This window comes from Micromesistius poutassou, assembly GCF_964030765.1.
Source record: "Micromesistius poutassou genome assembly, contig: SCAFFOLD_4286, whole genome shotgun sequence".
Classification (NCBI taxonomy): domain Eukaryota; kingdom Metazoa; phylum Chordata; class Actinopteri; order Gadiformes; family Gadidae; genus Micromesistius; species Micromesistius poutassou.
Window position 1 is genome coordinate 5,001 of NW_028180466.1, and position 18,103 is coordinate 23,103.

At 49.0% G+C, this 18,103-nt stretch overlaps 2 protein-coding genes across 2 annotated transcripts; one reads left to right on the forward strand and one right to left on the reverse strand.

Moving 5' to 3' along the window:
* The first annotated feature begins 2,134 nt into the window (after positions 1 to 2,134).
* On the forward strand, positions 2,135 to 10,175 carry LOC311370768 (serine/threonine-protein kinase 17B-like). Its single transcript, XM_084489085.1, has 8 exons — positions 2,135 to 2,279; positions 2,610 to 2,824; positions 5,964 to 6,176; positions 6,852 to 6,990; positions 8,018 to 8,144; positions 8,268 to 8,316; positions 8,951 to 9,130; positions 9,794 to 10,175. Exons 2-8 carry the CDS (start codon positions 2,697 to 2,699, stop codon positions 10,038 to 10,040), a joined length of 1,083 nt encoding a protein of 360 aa, XP_084345211.1. The 5' UTR covers positions 2,135 to 2,279; positions 2,610 to 2,696; the 3' UTR covers positions 10,041 to 10,175.
* Positions 10,176 to 13,637: 3,462 nt separating this feature from the next.
* LOC311370765 (mitochondrial protein C2orf69 homolog) lies at positions 13,638 to 16,868 on the reverse strand (the record flags this gene model as incomplete). The annotated part of the gene is made up of 3 exons (XM_084489083.1): positions 13,638 to 14,652; positions 14,763 to 15,001; positions 16,614 to 16,868. 3 exons carry the CDS (start codon positions 16,866 to 16,868, stop codon positions 14,181 to 14,183), a joined length of 966 nt encoding a protein of 321 aa, XP_084345209.1. The 3' UTR covers positions 13,638 to 14,180.
* Between the last annotated feature and the right edge of the window lie 1,235 nt (positions 16,869 to 18,103).

Here is an 18,103-nt window from a genome sequence, read left to right on the forward strand (position 1 = left end):
ACGGACATCTTTTCTGTTATTTACTTTTCTGTCTTGAAAGCATGTGATGAAATAGGCTACCTTTCAGACTTTTAGTACATAACTCCACACAGCAAAGCACCTTCTCACTCTGTCTTCTACATTATACCATGTATACAACCAGGGGCGCACGCATGTGGCGCTCGCACACACACACACACACACACACACACACACACACACACACACACACACACACACACACACACACATGTATACACTAAGTCATTTTCTATGGGGTGCATGCAAGATTACAACTACTGTACAAAGACCTATTGGAGCTAGCAGGGGCCGGGACAGTGCTGGGAGACCCCTGTGTGTGTGTGTGCGTTTGTGTGTGTGTGTGTGTGTGTGTGTGTGTGTGTGTCGCCAGGGCAACCGCACTATACCGGCCCCTGCATGCAAATACTGCATGCGGGGCCCCGGCAGCCAGCTCTGTGAGCCGGCCCTCGCCGGGGCCCCTCTCCTCGGTGGCGTTGTGTGATAGCTCGTTATTGCATGCTGAGGTCGTCCAACCCGCTGTCCTTATAGCTTATTTTGCATGAGGATGCTGTCATCCAACGGGAGAGCGTGTGTGGTGAGGCGGGGGTGGTGGGGGTGGGGGGGGTGTGTCACGGCCTTATTAAAGCCGCCTTCACATCAAAAGCGACGGGTGCGGCGCGACTCCTTTTGGTGTGAACGCGCCATAATGACGCTCACCGACCAGCGTCCCGCCTCCGTGGCCCCTGGACGGGGAGCGGGGCCTCCGCTGCGTAGGGCAGGGCCGGCGGAGGGGGGGGCGGGGTTGGGGGCTGAGGCCGCTGTAGGGCAGTGCAGAGGGAGTGTCTACCAGACAGCATGCCCATAGCAGAGTGCCAGCGCTACCTGGACGGGGTGTGGGGCGAGCTGCGCTGGTGCCGCGGTTGGGAGGAGAAACGCTGACGACTACAGGGCTGTTGTGAATGGAGAACAGAACGCATCCGTATGTGTGCCCACGCGGTGAGGCTCTGCTCGTCTCTGTCTTTGTATATAAAAAAGAACCCTGTACATGTCTGTCCTGTTGTGTGTCTAAATATTTATATTTTGCACTTAATGTACCAAAGGTTTGGGGCTTGCATAGTTAACCATTTAGGCGTCTATCAACCACGTCTCCTAACTCCTAACTGTGTGGCATGAGCAAAGAAGAATAGAATCCAACCAAGCAGGATGGCAGGCGTCTGTCAGTAACACATCTCAACTCCCAGGCTTAGTTTTCCCTGCAGCGAAGTGCAGTTTGATGATATTGATTGTTGATATTGGTATTTTTGGGAAGGAGGGCAAAGTGTAATAGGTGCGTTGTCCGGTCTGTTGGTGACAGCACTGATCCCGTTCAGAAGTGACTCTATGCAAAGCTCCTGTGAGTATGTCTCCATTTCACTCAAATGATTGTAATAAAAGAAAGCAAAAGGCAAGTTTTGATTAATTATGCAACGATTGGTGTATTTGTTTCATCTCACTTATAAAAGGAAAAACAAACATTATCTGGAGAAAGTTTATACAACAAGTTTGAAACATTGTATTAAAAGAATAATCATCATTGTAACTATATACATAACAATTAATGAAATAAGCATCCACGGAATACAAACCATTAGAATAAAGATCTGCGGTTAATACAAAAGGCACTTCATAACTTCAATCACAATTGATTTACTACATGACATGGGTGATGAAATTTAGCTTCTAAAATAATTTTTATGCAGCTTGTTTGACCAGACAATGTTTGTCTAGTCACCCCTTGTCCAGGACTCTTACAGGACCTGATCTTACAGTGAACTGTTGTAATCTCTCTATTGACTCAATAGAGAGATGCAGTAACAGTATGATCAAGACACTTAACTTGATGGCACCTTCATTTGAATTTACAATAACATTTGAGGCCCAATAAAGCGCACGTGAGTGAGTGTGAGAGAGAGTGAGTGAGTGAGTGAGTGAGTGAGTGAGTGTTCAATAGTATTGATCAAACACCACTAGCTCAAGTAGGCCAATAAGCACAGACGGCCCGTGCAGGCTGACCCCCATGCAGCATTTCAGAAGATAAACTTGGGGCAACTATTTGAAATGAGCGCGCATGCGCCGTGGAGTGACGCGCGGCGTGTCCAGCAGCAGGAGGATGGTCCGCTGTCTGAGCTCCCCGCTCTGTGGCCGCTCGCCGTAACACTCGCTTCATTATTGGATCATCGATCTCGCTGGGGACGGGACCACTTCCGTAGTGTCTACCGAGCGGAACGAAGTGGAAGAAAGTGAGTAAAAATCACTTTAGATCGGCGACGGCACTTTTAATGTCCTGAAGGGTGAAGCTATCTGGAGGTAGCATTAGCATGCTAGCGGACTGACTCCGCACACAACCCAGTGTTGCCAGATTGGGTCAGATTTCCCGCCCAATATGGCAACCCTGGCTGCAGCGCGCCTGCACCCAAGGGTTGCCATATTGGGTGGGAAATCAGACCCAATCTGGCAACGGCTGACAGTACCGAGGTCTGCGCGGAGTCGGGCTGTGCAAACACCGGTGTCCGCGACTCTCGGCTCGGAACGGTGACTCCCGTTCAATAAGTTGAAACCCATTTGGACAGGTGGTGGTTGGCTTGTTGGACCAGACCCCCGGAGGTGAGACAGGTGGTGGTCGGACCAGACCCCCGGAGGAGGAGGAGGAGGAGGAGATGATGTCGCGGCGGCGGACGGACGGCCGCGGCGGGCCGGCAGCGGCGGGGCTGCTGAGCTCCGTCCTCACGACCATCAGCCCGGAGCCCATGGAGGCCGGCTACGAGTTCACCGGGGAGCTGGGACGGTAAGAGCGGGCCGGAGGACTGAGGTTAACCGGTGTGGGTCCGTGGTTCTGTGTGGGTCCGGTTGTGTTTTTCCTAGCCTATTCAATCTTCCACTTCACCCTTAAAACCACAATCAAAGCATAAAAAATGAATACTTCCCAATTTAACATTGTGATCTGGTCCCGGGCCGTTTGGTGGCCAATTTGGACCAGTTTAAGGCACTTGAGTTCTGACAGCTCGGATGAGTCTCTATGGTTCTGCATGTGTAACGGGAATGACAGCTCACTGTCAACTATAAAGAGACACTTTTAATACTAATGTATCCTAGCTGAGTAGGGTTTCTTTTGGCTCACCAAGATTGCACTTCTCCTGACTATGTCCGACATGCCTTTGGTTTCAGAAACATATTTTGTCTTGTATGAGCAACTTTCTGTTAATAAGTGTGTGAAGTGTTGCACGTTTTAGGGTTATGAAGTTATTGAACTCAGACTTCTTGACAGAAAGTTGCTCATACAAGACAAAGTTGATTTTAGTGAAACCAAAGGCGTGCCACTACACAGAGGAGCTGCTCTCTGTAGAGGTGCACTACCGATGAGTTGATCACCATTAAATACAATCGGATAAGACTTATCTTCTTCATGAATAGGGCTCTCCATGCAGGGGACTACATTTGAACTGTGTGTACGTGTGCATCGTTTTGTTTACATTGTTGTGTATATGTGTGTACATTATTGAGTGTGCACTTTAATTTGTGTGTTAATATCTGCATGTTGGCTTTGATGTGTGCATCAGTGTTTAGAGTTATTCATTGTTGGCACATAGTTGTGTGGAGTTGTCATGTTGAACTGTGGTTTGCAGTACAGTGTGTATCTTTGGTTACATTTGAGGAAGGAAACGGAGAAGAGGAACACACACACACACGCACACGCACACGCACACCACACACGCCTTGTCGTGCATGCAATGGCGCTATGAGATGCAGAAGTTGTCTCAAAAGTTCAAAAGTTTGATTTCAGGAACACAACAAAAGAGATCATTCTAAATGTTCTCATCATTCTAAATGTATTGAATGAGTGGCACATGGACTCCATGCTATGTGTCTGCCTATCTGACTTCCTATAAAATATGACATTTGTACATTGTACAAGTGACTGAGCCGATTAGCGTGACCATATAAGGTGGTTAGGTATGTGTAATCCATGTTTGTTTACTTTGTTGTCAAAGTGGAAGCATTTTGTTTAGTCAAATGTAAGGAGATAAGTGAACCATTTATTTTGGAAAGGAGTAGCTAAATAAACACTTATCAAGAGAAGGCAGGGCTTTTCAGATGAGTCATGAGTCAGCAGTCTTCAGATTGTTAAAGGATGAAGAATCAAAGCTAGCCAACTAACTAACTCAATATCTGCCCTATAGAGCAATACTTCCTCAAGGTCATCTGCTTAACCAACCCTTAAAGCCCTATGTAGCATGGTTTGCTATCCTTAACATTCAACGAAGACTTTTAAAGATGTTTAAATGACTATTCATAATATCTTCATGTGGCCTAGCCCTATAAAGAGCTCAACAGTGAGGCTCAGGAGGTATTAGACTTGGATTATTAGCCATCATGTAGTTACCATCGTCAAACGTCATGAGCAATGACTGTGTGACCTGACCTTGGTGATGTCAACCTTGTTTTAAGAAAAATACATTTTTCTACATGTCATGGAGAAATACTACACTACCCACAATCCTAAAGTGTAAACGCGATGCCTCTGATTGGTGGGGCTCGCTGTTGCCGTGGAAATGTTGACCCCATTCGCAAACGTCATGTCGTCTAATGACAAGAAAAACTCTAGGACCGTTGACTTTATGTTTACCACACAGCAACCATGACTTCCCTTTCGACATGCTGCATTTTTTGGTGACTCACTCATGTAATATGAGTAATATAACCAGTACCTTCACCAGCTAATATATCTGGTCCACCGGTTGTTCGCCAACAACCTGGTGGGGAATTGGTGGAACCAGCGTTTATAGACTCACTTGTTGTACGTTGTACGTCCTGGCACTTAAAAATAGTACTTTTTTGTTTAGCGATCCCAGCGATTGTTAGTGCTTTGCACTTGGTTCTATGAACACCCTTACTGTACCCACAGCGACATATTGTTGTTTTCTTTCTTCTGACAAATGGACTTATTGTAATTGGCTTTGGATAAAAGCAACATTACTGACTGTCGACAGCAGCACTATGCCATACACCATATGAAACAATATCGATACACACACACAAAAGCAACTACAATATATTACAACTATAACTGAAGGGGTAGGGACACTAACGCCATGGTGTCTCCGTCTGGGTACTGGTTGATTCTGATGTCCCCATTGGCAACAGGATTATGCTTCTTGGACACTTGAGTTTGGTGTAACGCCGCGCTGTGGCGCAGTTCATATTCAGCATCGCTCATTATAAGGCTCACACATAACGACGATGCTTTAAAAAGGTATCACTGATTTGGCGTGGGTCGTAACCATGGGGATAACAAGTCCTCCTTCCTAGAACTAAACCCAAAACACAAATTTTGTAACTTTTTTAACACAATCTTATAGTGAATGAATTTATAAGTTTAAAATGCAAGCAGAAGCTCGCACAACGGTTGTTAGGTTGGAGGTTGTGGAGGTTTAATTCACAAAGGTTTAATCATGGATGAGTAGTTCTGCTAAAATAATTACGTACACAATGTTGTACCTTTTGCCTTTCATTCCCTTTCCTAAACGCTTAGTTCGCTCGGCTTTAGTTCCAGGCTTAAAACTCTTTATGTGAGGACTTCCTGAATGTCACTGGCGTGAATAAATGGGAATTCACTTCCGGGATGGGAGCCATTTCTAAAATGGGCAGATCAAAACGTGTTTCCCTGAGGTCCCCGCCCCGGCCCGCCCCACCTCGTGGTGCCCTGTGTGGGGTCGTGACCCTGACCTCGTGACCCCTGTGAGGTGTTGTCTCCTGAAGGGTCGTGACCCTGACCTCGTCCTGAGGGGTCGTGACCCTGACCTCGTCCTGAGGGGTCGTGACCCTGACCTCGTCCTGCGGGGTCGTGACCCTGACCTCGTCCTGAGGGGTCGTGACCCTGAACCTCGTCCCGAGGGGTCGTGACCCCTGAACCTTGTCCTCCGCAGGGGGAAGTTTGCGGTGGTGCGTTCGTGCGTGGAGAAGGCCACGGGAAAAGTGTTTGCCGCCAAGTTCCTGAAGAAGCGCCGACGGGGGCGCGACTGTCGCGCCGACGTCCTGCACGAGATGGCGGTCCTGGAGCTGGCGCGGGACAACCCCCGCGTGGTCAACCTGCACGCCGCCCACGAGACGGACCACGACATCATCCTGGTGCTGGAGTAGTGAGTCACACTCTGTCATACTCACTCTCTCTCTTAATAAACCACAAAAGCAAAATGCTCGTCCAGCCTCTCCCATCGACTTGCAGGAATATTCTTTTAATTACAAATAGTCGCGATTTGGAAGGGTTCAAGTAACCGCACAAGATTTTATTTTAGGTTGTCTAAAAAAAATCCCCGGTAATTTGTCCCTATTTCTGGCGCTGTGGATATGAGGCCACCCGTGATGCGCCACTGGCACAACTCTACCATCAGCTGCTTCTGGTCACACAGTCCAAAGCGTGTGCTCCAGAGTGTACTTCTGTGGTGCACTTCCCTTTAATGACGCCCCTTTAGGTAACAAAGGAGAAGTGGAGGGTTGATCCAGTGACCTGGGCTTGCACAGGTCAGCTGATGTATCGTGTTCTCCTGTAGGAAACGCGCTGGGCCTCGCTTTAGCGCCTTCTTCAATGGGTGTGAGAACACTTCTGTTTCTACGTCTACCCTTCTGTTACGGCAGGGAGACTTTAGGACCGAGCCACGTCTCTTCACGGGTGGCTTTACTTCAATGTAATCATCTCCAAGTTAAAATGTAAACCTGGCGATTGTTAGCCTGGTGCTCTCTGTGAATACATGTCTTTGAAACAACGCTAGATGACGGTTCGTAGAGCTAAAGAGGTGTGTGTGTGTGTGTGTCAGTGCGGCCGGGGGGGAGATCTTCGACCACTGTGTGTCTGACGAGCTGCTCCCCGAGGCCCAGGTCACCAGGCTGATCCGCCAGACCCTGGAGGGGGTGCAGCACCTCCACAGCAGCAACCTGGTGCACCTGGACCTCAAGGTACTCTCTCTCTCTCTCTCTCTCCTCTCTCTGGGCTACACTCCTGGGCTTAGTGCACCTTGACCTCGAGGTATCCTCCTGGTTCTCTCTGGGCCCCGGGCTGGGCTACACTCCTGGGCTTAGCCTAGGGCCTAATTCCCCTCCCATTAGGGGGCAAAGGTCAGGGCTTCGCTGCACAGGTAAAGCCTTTTAAAATGATTCACCTGTGTGTGTGTTGAGTGCCAATGCTGATGACGGTGACGCCACAACTGGCCAATTGACGTCGAGCCAACCAGCTGTCATTTTAATGAACCGTTTCAAAAGGATTCTTGGAGTTCAGAACACGGCCTTTGTTGAACAATGATTGGTGACTTATAGTAATTTCCATAGTGATGAGAAAACAAACCCAAACAAACATGAATGTATTGGCCGTGATTCATGATGTTGCTCCAGCCAAGGGTGGGGCCTGGTAGGCTGATGTCCTCTGTGTTCTTGACTCTCAGACCAGAGGTCCTGGAGTCCATCCCCAATGTCCTCAGCCTCAAGTCAACCTCCTTGAGTCGGATGTCGTAGTCACTGTCTAACCCCTACCTGCTCCTCAATGACCTGTCTCTGTACTGTCTAACCCCTACCTGCTCCTCAATGACCTGTCTCTGTACTGTCTAACCCCTACCTGCTCCTCAATGACCTGTCTCTGTACTGTCTAACCCCTACCTGCTCCTTAATGACCTGTCTCTGTACTGTCTAACCCCTACCTGCTCCTTAATGACCTGTCTCTGTACTGTCTAACCTCTACCTGCTCCTTAATGACCTGTCTCTGTACTGTCTAACCCCTACCTGCTCCTTAATGACCTGTCTCTGTACTGTCTAACCCCTACCTGCTCCTTAATGACCTGTCTCTGTACTGTCTAACCCCTACCTGCTCCTTAATGACCTGTCTCTGTACTGTCTAACCCCTAGCAGCTCCTTAATGTCTCTGTACTGTCTAACCCCTTGCAGCTCCTTAATGTCTCTGTACTGTCTAAGGCAGTGTTCTGTGTTTCTTTAGCCTCAGAACATCCTCCTTACCCAGCAGTCCCCGCCAGGGGACATCAAGATCGTGGACTTTGGCCTGTCCCGTAGGCTGGGCGCCGCCGGCGAGCTCAGGGAGATCCTGGGCACACCTGAATACGTGGGTAAGACCACGCCCGCAAAACCTCTTATTGTTTATTACGTGTTGTTGCTTAGTGCAACAACAGTTTTGTGTGTGTACCTTGGATTACCTCACCTTTTATATCTCTTCTGTGATCTCATTTCAGCGCCAGAAATTCTAAATTATGAGCCAATCTCAACCGCGAGTGACCTGTGGTGAGTCTCCTGTGTGAAACCTGTTTGGTGTGTTTGGTGAGTGTGTACACCAGCGCAGAGTGGATACGTCTCTGAGCGCAACAACACCCTGATCCCCAGGGCTCATGGCTCTGTGGTCCGACCAGTTCCCGCTGAAAAGACGTGTGGTCTGATGAGATCATAGACCAGTACATTAGACCACTTAGATGTGTGCTGATGATGTGATTTGACTGTTGCCTGCTTGTGCTGTGACTAGTAACGCACATAGAAGCGTCTCACAGAAAATAAATTGACAAATCAATCTACAGTTGATTTTGCAATTTACAGTTTACTTAAATCTTTGATTTTCATTAGCTATTAAAACAATTTGCTATCATCATAGTATTTTATTATTATTCACCAAAGTATGCCAAAAAAGCATTTTTACTAGTTGTTCAACGAGTGAACTCAGAGTTTGTACGTGTAACTTAACGTGGGACCATCAAGCCAGGCTCCTCTCTTCGGTTCAAGCCCATCAGTGTTTAGTCCCGGCCTTATTCCTCTAGCGGCCGTCCCAGTGCCCTCCAGCTGGCGTTAGAACAGAAGGGCCTGTTGAGCGGTGGCTGTGTTGGCGGTCGTTGACGTGTCTCCCTGTGTCTCCCCGGTGGTCCTGAAGGAGCGTGGGGGTGATCTCCTACATGCTGGTGACGGGCGAGTCCCCCTTTGTGGGCGAGGACAAGCAGGAGACGTACCTGAACGTGTCCCAGGTCAACGTGGACTACAGCGGGGACGCCTTCTCCCGCGTGTCGGAGCTCGCCGTGGACTTCGTCCGCAAGCTGCTGGTCAAGGCCCCGGAGTGAGTGAGGGCCCCGGGGGCCCCTTACCGCCACACCCCGCTGCTGGCCCCAACGTTACACCAATTAAAAAGATGGATCAGAAAACTATTAATTAACATCCACAATTCAGCTGCTGTTTAAAAGAAAGGCCATCAAACTTGTAGATGGGGTCTGGCTGGACTCTGTAGTGAAACTAATGATTGAAATCTATCTATACATAAGACTAGTTGTGTTAGTGATCTATACATAAGACTAGTTGTGTTAGTGATCTATACATAAGACTAGTTGTGTTAGTGATCTATACATAAGACTAGTTGTGTTAGTGATCTATACATAAGACTAGTTGTGTTAGTGATCTATACATAAGACTAGTTGTGTTAGTGATCTATACATAAGACTAGTTGTGTTAGTGATCTATACATAAGACTAGTTGTGTTAGTGATCTATACATAAGACTAGTTGTGTTAGTGATCTAGTTGTGTCGGTTATCTAGTTGTGTTATAAGTTGTGTGTGTCCTTAGGGACCGGCCCAGCGCTGCAGAGTGGTGATCTAGTTGTGTTATAAGTTGTGTTATCTAGTTGTGTGTTGTGTGTGTCCTCAGGGACCGGCCCAGCGCTGCAGAGTGGTGATCTAGTTGTGTTATAAGTTGTGTTATCTAGTTGTGTGTTGTGTGTGTCCTCAGGGACCGGCCCAGCGCTGCAGAGTGCCTCAGCCACCCCTGGCTGTCCCAGGCGGCCCCGCCGTGCCTCAGCCCGGAGCGGGCCCCCGCGCGGTCCGGGCCCCGGGAGCGCTGCAGCGGCTCCAAGTGGGCGGCGCCCCCGGAGGACCCCGAGGACAAGGAGAACTTCCTGGACTCGCCGCGCGCCGGCGCCAAACGCTTCCGCTTCGACGAGGAGGCGGCGGCGGCGGCCGGCGACGGGGACTTCTAACGCGGCAGTGGGGACGGGCCACGGGCCGGCCACGCCCACGGGTTTTAAAAGGTTTTATGTGACTAAACACTGCCGGCAGGTCTCCTCTACTCAACCCCCCCCCCCCCCCCGGTCTCTGCCCACCAGCACTTACCCCCCCCCCCCCCCAAGCCCCCTCACACCAAAGATAACAGGCCTCGTCTTTACACGTGTGTGATAACATAAAGGTGTTGATCTAAACAGGCAGTACGGTGGATACAGCGGGCTGCTGTTGATCTAAACAGGCAGTACGGTGGATACAGCGGGCTGCTGTTGAGCTAAACAGGCAGTACGGTGGATACAGCGGGCTGCTGTTGAGCTAAACAGGCAGTACGGTGGATACAGCGGGCTGCTGTTGGCTGTTCTTGGTGTCCTCTTGTAGTCCTGGGTCTGGGCGGGGCAGGTCTCTTCTTCCAGAGGCTTAAAGGACTCCAAGCCCTCCCAGACGCTGGGCGGCGCCCGGGGCTGAGCTCGCTCCACGCTGTCCTCCTCGTCAGGCTTTTGTTGTCGCCTCCTGAGGTAATGCACTTGTTGTAGACAAACGGCGCCTTTCTCATACTGCGTCCTTTTCCACTTAATGCAAGTCGACTCTTGCTCGACTTTCTTTCTTAAATGTGAGGGATTTCTATTGTCCTAAATTCATTTAGTTTTGTCGCAATCCACCTTTTTTACAAGTTTTTTTTTATTTTAAATGACCAAACTGGGAGCAGGAGCATTTCAGCGCTCCTGGTCATCCACTGGTCTCTGGTTTCCAGCGTCTAACGATGGTCCGGGTCTCCTCAGGGCGCTCTACATGTTGCGTTCCTTCCCGCATTCACAAAAAGGTTAAAAAAAGAAGCTGACCGGGGGTCCATCCATAGAGCCAGGGTTAGGCCTACAACCCTCTCTGTGATTCGCTGAACCTGAAATCTGTGTAGATGTGCTCCTAAGCCCAAGCATTCCCTTCTTCCCTTCACATTCCCTGACCCAACCATTATTCTAGTCCTGATTTTGAGGGGGGGGGGTTCTAAATATGCACTATGCGTTCCCAATAAATGAAGGTTCTTGTTGATCGTTCTTAGCCTCGTAGCAGCAGCGCTGTCCTTGACATTCCTCTCGATTGCTTCATATAAATGGACAGCGTAACAGCGTGAGTCATCTGGTAACGCCCCACACCTCTTCTGTTGAGTTATCAGAGCACACGGAGCCCCGTGGCCCTGACTGAGGGCCAGGGCGTTGGACAGGTGTGGCCGTGTTCCACTCGCTGCCAATACAGGCTTCAGTGCTGCGCTACGTCTCTGGGCGTCTTTCAAAGCTGCTTTTTGACTTCTGGTCCCGGTGCGGGGGAGGTGGGCTGTGAGGGAGAGACGGGTCTCCTGGTGGCCGGTTGTGAGGGAGAGACGGGTCAGCTGGTTGTGAGGGAGAGACAGGTCACCGGTAGCCGTCTGTCCCTCTCTGTCCACTGTGCCTCTTCATGTTGGATCACCTTGTTTTTATATGCTATATAATATTATACTTGAGTCTAATATTTATGTGTGTTTTCTATTTGTTTTATGTAAATTAATCGTTTTGTTTCCATTATTTTTATTTGGTTCCATGTTGAGAGGGCGGGGCTGGAGGTGACCCCCCCCCCCCCCCCAGAAGGACGGGCAAAGAGAGAGTTGTGAAACGGTACTGGGCAAGTTTGAATTAAAGATGGCGTCTGATTGGTCGGCTAGATTGACGAACGGGGAAGTAGGGAGGATATGAGGTTGATGAAGGAGAAGACTGCGGTCAGTGTAATACACGGTGGATGAGCTGAGACTAGGATGTGTATCACGAAGTGTTGCAGTTGTAAAGTTGTAAACATTGAAATATTCCCGGAGGGTTGGGCTGTTAACACTTGACGTGTCCTAGTCATGAATTCTTGATTCTTGAATCTTCCTGGGTCCTTGATGCAGACGAGATGAGCCACCACGTTCATCTCTACTCCCGGTTCTACACACTGGTGCCAAAGCTAAAGAGAAGCGTAGAGAGCGTTAAGAGCGCTGCATTGTGCTCCACGGTCGTCTCTTACTGTTTGTTTCTTAAATGGAGATGTCACCAGCTGACACGGGCCCCTTTGTCTGGGGGGGGGTCGCTCATCGTCCCGGGGCCCCACCACCCACCCACCCACCCACCCGCCAGCCCGCTGCGGGGAGGGTCTGAACAGCACATCTGGAATCCCATCTCACCCAGGACAGTTCCCTGGTTCCAGTGTGTCGACTTGAGTCAGGACCGTGCGAACGGTGACCTCCAGGAGACGGGTTTCTATGCAAGGTCACGGCTGGTCCACCCCGCCACGCCTCCCCGGTCGTCGTTAACCGCGTTGTGTTCTTTTAATACTGGAGGAGCTGTACTGGTCTTTAGTGCTCATACTGGAGTGGTGTGAGGGTCACGGTGCTGGAGCTCATTGTGGGGCGGCGGGGGCCGGCGGGCCCCTCTTGTTTATTGTGCTTTGCTGTGCGAGCGCGAGGCGCCCGCTTTGCACACGCCGGGGTCATTGTGAAGAACTGGAGCAGCAGCGCTGATGTCACTCCCGGTGATGTCATCACAGTCCTGTTAATGAGAAGCTGTTTTGCGCGTTCAGGGAAAATAAACAAAAGGCAACTTCTGAGTTCAACTCAGTCCGAAGCACAAGAACATATGTTGAGTTGTTAGAGCAACGTGTATATTCAGAATTTTGTTCTTAAGGTTTTTTTTGTTTATGTATACATATTGATTTGATTGAACATTGATTTTAAGAAAAAGATATATCAAATCTACTGTTTTCTGATGGACCACCAGCTTATATGGGTATCAAGGAGCAAACCGAAAAGCCAATAAAATATTTTATTAGAACTTCAAGTCAAGGGTCCTGGCGTTCTTTGTTACTCTGATTCATGAAAGACATGAATGTGTTAGAAACATTAATGGTCTCACCTTTTATTTTCCTACTGTGCAACACTGCCACCTAGTGTTCACAGCAAGTCTGCAGACACTCAATCACAACTGTCAATACAGCTTCTGACGTGAGACTCAGCAGTTCATCGATTAACATACCAGGATCAATTTATTTTGATACAAACAAGCTTTCTACATGTTAAGCCTTGGTCTTAAAAGACGTTACAGGCCCGACCACGCACATCCTCTTAGGATTGACTTAAGAGCTTAACAGCGCGTAAACATCAATGGAATGGTTTCAAGTATGTTACATTAAGTCAAATAAGCTTTGCGGTTGTGCATAAAAGCAATGCTTGTTCATGACATCTACAGTAAGTACAGCTCCGAAGGACATTTCTAAATCAGTCTGTTATGGTTAACAGAATTCTCCATCCCATTGATACAACTAACTGCTATATCTCTATTCATGTTATTACTTTCACTGCATTCAATATCTAGTTGAGGAAAACGATGGAGAATGTTAAACTTAACCAATTCCTTCCCTTTGAATACAAGCATCTTGCATTCCATCCATACGTGCACATCCATGAATACAATCAGCATTATTGAGACAACAGACAGACATTCAAGACATTCCAGACAGTCATTTAAGACAAGTAAACTAATCCACAGCCATTCAGTAGCGTCTCCTTCCTGGGCAGTGAGCCAGACATCCACTCTAGAGTGGAGTGAGATCTATATACTGTATATCTACAAATACAGACTGGAGTGAGATCTATATACTATATATCTCTCACTCTGAGACTGGAGTGGGATCTAGATCTACTGTATGTCTAGATCTACTGTATATATATCTATACAACCACACAGACTGGAGGCTTCAGCCGCTGCAGTCAGAGCAGCTCGTCCATCCGAGACGCTCCCGCAGACCACATTGGACCTGGAAACTGTTTCTAAACAACAATAGAAGGTGATGGAATGATCCGGCCACTTTTAAGGTGCTGCCGTCGGCGACTTTGCAATCGACATAACAAATTAAGACTTCTTAAAATCAGCGGCGCTAAAGCGCTAGAAAGGGGAAAAGTGCAAGACGCAAGCAAGTCGGCTCCCACGACACTTCAAGTCCCAGGAATGCTGAGGCTGAACGGCACAAGGAGCCAAGGAGGCCGCAGTAATAAATAACATGAGCCATGCTGCTCAGCACGCCCAGAGGAGGAGGAGGAGGAGGAGGAGGAGGCCTCCTCAGAACTCGTGGAGGACCCTGAAGTGGTTCTCTATGGAGGGCGGCTGGTCCTCAAAGTGGACCCGCTGGGTGAGCTCCGCCCCCAGCTCCCGCAGGGTCTGCACGAAGGCGGCGTGCTCGCGCCCCACCCAGGCCCGCATGGGGTCGCGCACCTCGTAGGGCGTCACGTGGGCGTGCAGCGCCGCGCCGCTGGACGCCAGCTCCCGCAGCGCCGCCTTGTCCGTCACCCAGGTGCCGCCCCCGCCCGGGTGCCCGCCGTCCAGCCAGTAGATGTCCGAGACGCTCCGGACGAAGGGCGCCATGCCCGGGTCGGCTCGCGCCCCCGCCAGCTCGTACACCATCTGGTTCAGCACCACGCAGCCCTTGCTGAAGCCCACCAGCGTCAGGGTGAAGCCGGGGCTCACGGCGCCCCCCGCCGGGAGGAGAGGGTGCGGCAGGCCGGCGCGCTGCATGCCGTGACTCAACAGGCCCCTGGAAAGCAGTGGATTAACTGTGGCGTCATTCAACAGCTCCAACACCTCAGCGTCACTGTCACTGTCATCGTCACAGGTCCCCAAGCACCGGCAGCAGCAGCAACCCACCTGAGGTGCGGGAAGGCCCCCGCGTCGCGGGCGTAGGGTCGGTGCTCCGGCGCCCCCAACAGGTTGCCCTCCACAAAGTTCTGGTAGCTGCTGAACATGTGGAGGTACATGCTGGAGGCGCGCACCACCCAGATGGTGCGGCGAGGGAAGCGTCGGCCCAGGGCCAGGGCCACCCGCTCCAGGCTCCAGGACAGCCACTTGGCCCCCTCCGGCTGGACGGACATCTCCTCCTGGAGGTTCTGCACCGGGGGGGGGGTTAATACACTGAGTCAATCACCGTGGGCTTCATTGAAGCAGGGCGTGTGTGTGTGTGCGCGATTAATCGTTTTTTTTATCGTAATTCAAATGAATGGCTTAGGATGATGTTTCATAGTAACGCCCGTAGATATATATAGAACACTGGATGTCTTACGGCGGAGTCTAGAACGTCATCACAGGTGGCCATCTTGTCACAGGCAAGCTTTCTGGTGGTACCTGAGGTACAGTCAGTGATCTGCACAAACGCTAATACTCTTATCTCGCTGAAATCTTAACGGATTTACAAACGGTTTGGTTTCTTACAAACTACTACTATTTGTAAAGGGAAATCTTGTACTTATTTTAGATTATTCTATTTTTTTAGAACACAACATAATTATTCATAAGTATGCAGTGTTATAACTACATCTCTGACGTTTATAACAAACCAAACCGTTTGAAAATCGGTTGAAACTTGAGCAAGTTATGGTTATTTAAAAAGTACATGTACCACAATGTTATGGGTGAGTGAGCTGACTGTGGCAAGATGGCCAGCAGCGGGGACGAGACATCTAGTGTTCTATATCTATGGTAACGCCTCTTCAGAAAAAGGTCAATATCAACATGGTGATGGCAGCATGCGCTGAAAAGAGTCTCCTTTGGCGTGTGGAAGTGGTCGGGTTTGCAGCGTCCGACCTCGATCAAACCACTGTCCGCTGTGGAGTTCGTCTAGTGAAGTTATTTTGCTTTGCTTAATGATTGTTCAAATAAAATCCAAACTAAAAAAAAACATTTTAGTAATTTATAGTCAGTTTTTAAGAGAAAAATCGGGTTTGAAAAAATCTGAGATTTAATTTTTAGGCCAAATCACCCGGCCCGTGTGTGTGTGTGTGTGTGTGTGTGTGTGTGTGTGTGTGTGTGTGTGTGTGTGTGTGTGTGTGTGTGTGTGTGTGTGTGTGTGTGTGTGTGTGTGTGTGTGTGTGTGTGTGAGAAGTGTGCATCAAGTGTCAAGTGTACGGTATGTCCATCAACATACCATACACACCTGGCATGACGGGGTCATGGAATAATTGTTGCACGTTAATATCTGAACAAGTTTCTTAAAACTGTATTCAGTTGTCAATATTATTAACTTCTTCCAGTTCTAATCACTTATCAAACATGACACCCACAACTCAAAGTTTGTGTGTGTATGTGTGTGTGTGTGTCATTTGAGTTATGCAAGGGGTGTTGTTTGTGTTTGTGTGTTGGTGTGTGTTGTATTGGTGTGTCTAGTCTGTGTTGTATTGGTGTGTCTAGTCTGTGTTGTATTGCTGTGTGTTGTATTGATGTGTCTAGTTTGTGTTGTATTGGTGTGTCTAGTCTGTGTTGTATTGGTGTGTCTAGTTTGTGTTGTATTGGTGTGTCTAGTTTGTGTTGTATTGGTGTGTCTAGTTTGTGTTGTATTGGTGTGTCTAGTCTGTGTTGTATTGGTGTTTGTTGTTTGTGTTGTATTGGTGTGTGTCGTCTGTGTTGTATTGGTGTTTGTTGTTTGTGTTATATTGCTGTGTGTTGTTGTGTGTTGTATTGGTGTGTCTAGTCCATCAATATACCGCACACACCCCCTCCCCTCACCTGGATGTCTCCATGGAAGAACACCACATGGTCGTTACTGCTCCGGTCCGGGGAGGGCAGCTCTGCGGTGGACCCGCGGCGGCGGTGCCACTCTGAAGGCCGGAGCACCAGCAGGTCGTTCACCCGGCTTGGGTCGCAACCGGGTACCGCGACCAGGCGCTGGAGATCCGGGGCTCCGGAGCCGAGACCCGGGGCTCCGGCTGGCTGACCCAGCCCCGTTGGGTCGCAGGATGACTGCGCCACCGCGGTGCTCATCGCTTCTCCTACAGCTGATGGGCTCTCAGTGATGTGCTGCTTGTGTGCTGCTCGGTGGAGCGCATCATAGCATCCGTATCATCATCACCTGGGCTGAGGTCCAGGTAGCTTTGCAGAGGAAACACACTTCTTATTTGTTTTTTATTGGCGGTTGGTTATACCGCCACCCACTGGATCGGAGTGTGGATCAGTCACCATTTATATACTTGGACCCCCTAAATGAAACTGGTCTATTTAATAAAGGGGATTATTAGTTAGAGCTTTTCCCCATTTACTTTCCTGTTGCTTTGCGGTATGCATGGTCCTGTATGTCCTATCTTTAACCGGGATATAATACATTATTCTGACCCGATACTCTTGCCTCCAGATTATTTGTATACATAATTTGATGTGAGCTTTGGCTTCATTTTTTACTCAATGATATCTTTAAATAATATATACTCTACTACACACACACGACACTGACTCCTCTTTTCAGGGCGTTGAGTAAAAAAAAAAAAAAAGAATAACATTGCGGAGGTGATGGTTTATGAACGTGTCTCCACAGAGAGGCGCTGTTTGTAAGAAATAAACTTATTAGGACGGATGACGTCACTGCAGGGACCCGGCAGTGACGTCATCCACCGGCCGTCCTAAGAAGTTTATCACGTTTATTTTACTGCGTTTATTAAGTTGATCAAATTAATTTTACTGCGTTTATACAGTTTATCACGTTTATTTTACTGCGTTTATTAAGTTTATTTCACTGCGGGGTAACAATGTTGTTCTATGTCAGCGCCTCCTCTTTGACAGCCGGGCGGACGGCTGGCGGATGACGTCTCTGCGGGGTCACGTGTCCCCGACGCGTAGACGTGTTCCTTTGACGCCAAACCTGCTGTCAGTCACTTCTCTCTGATCTGCACCGCAGGGTAATGTAACAAATCCGCCCTCGATCCAACACCTGTGTGTGCATGTGTTGCGTGATGTCCCCAGTGTCCTGAGGCCGTCCTGTGCTGCCTGTGGTCGGCCGTGTGTCTGCAGCTCAGTTGTGTTACACTTGTCACTGTTTTGCAGGGTTTGTTCAAATCGTTTGGCAGGGTGACAAACGCAGGGTGACAGGGCCACGGAATAATTGTTGCGCGTTAATATCTGTTTCTTAACAAGTTTCTTAAAACTGTATTTAGTTTTTAATGTTATAACTACTTCCAGTTCTCACTTATCAAACATGACACCAGAGAGAGAGAGAGAGAGAGAGA

Coding starts and splice junctions, on each gene's coding strand:
- LOC311370768 (XM_084489085.1), top strand. CDS start 2,697: ATGATGTCGCGGCGGCGGACGGACGGCCGCGGCGGGCCGGCAGCGGCG. Junction 2,825..5,963: donor TTCACCGGGGAGCTGGGACG/GTAAGAGCGGGC, acceptor TGTCCTCCGCAG/GGGGAAGTTTGCGGTGGTGC. Junction 8,145..8,267: donor GGGCACACCTGAATACGTGG/GTAAGACCACGC, acceptor ATCTCATTTCAG/CGCCAGAAATTCTAAATTAT.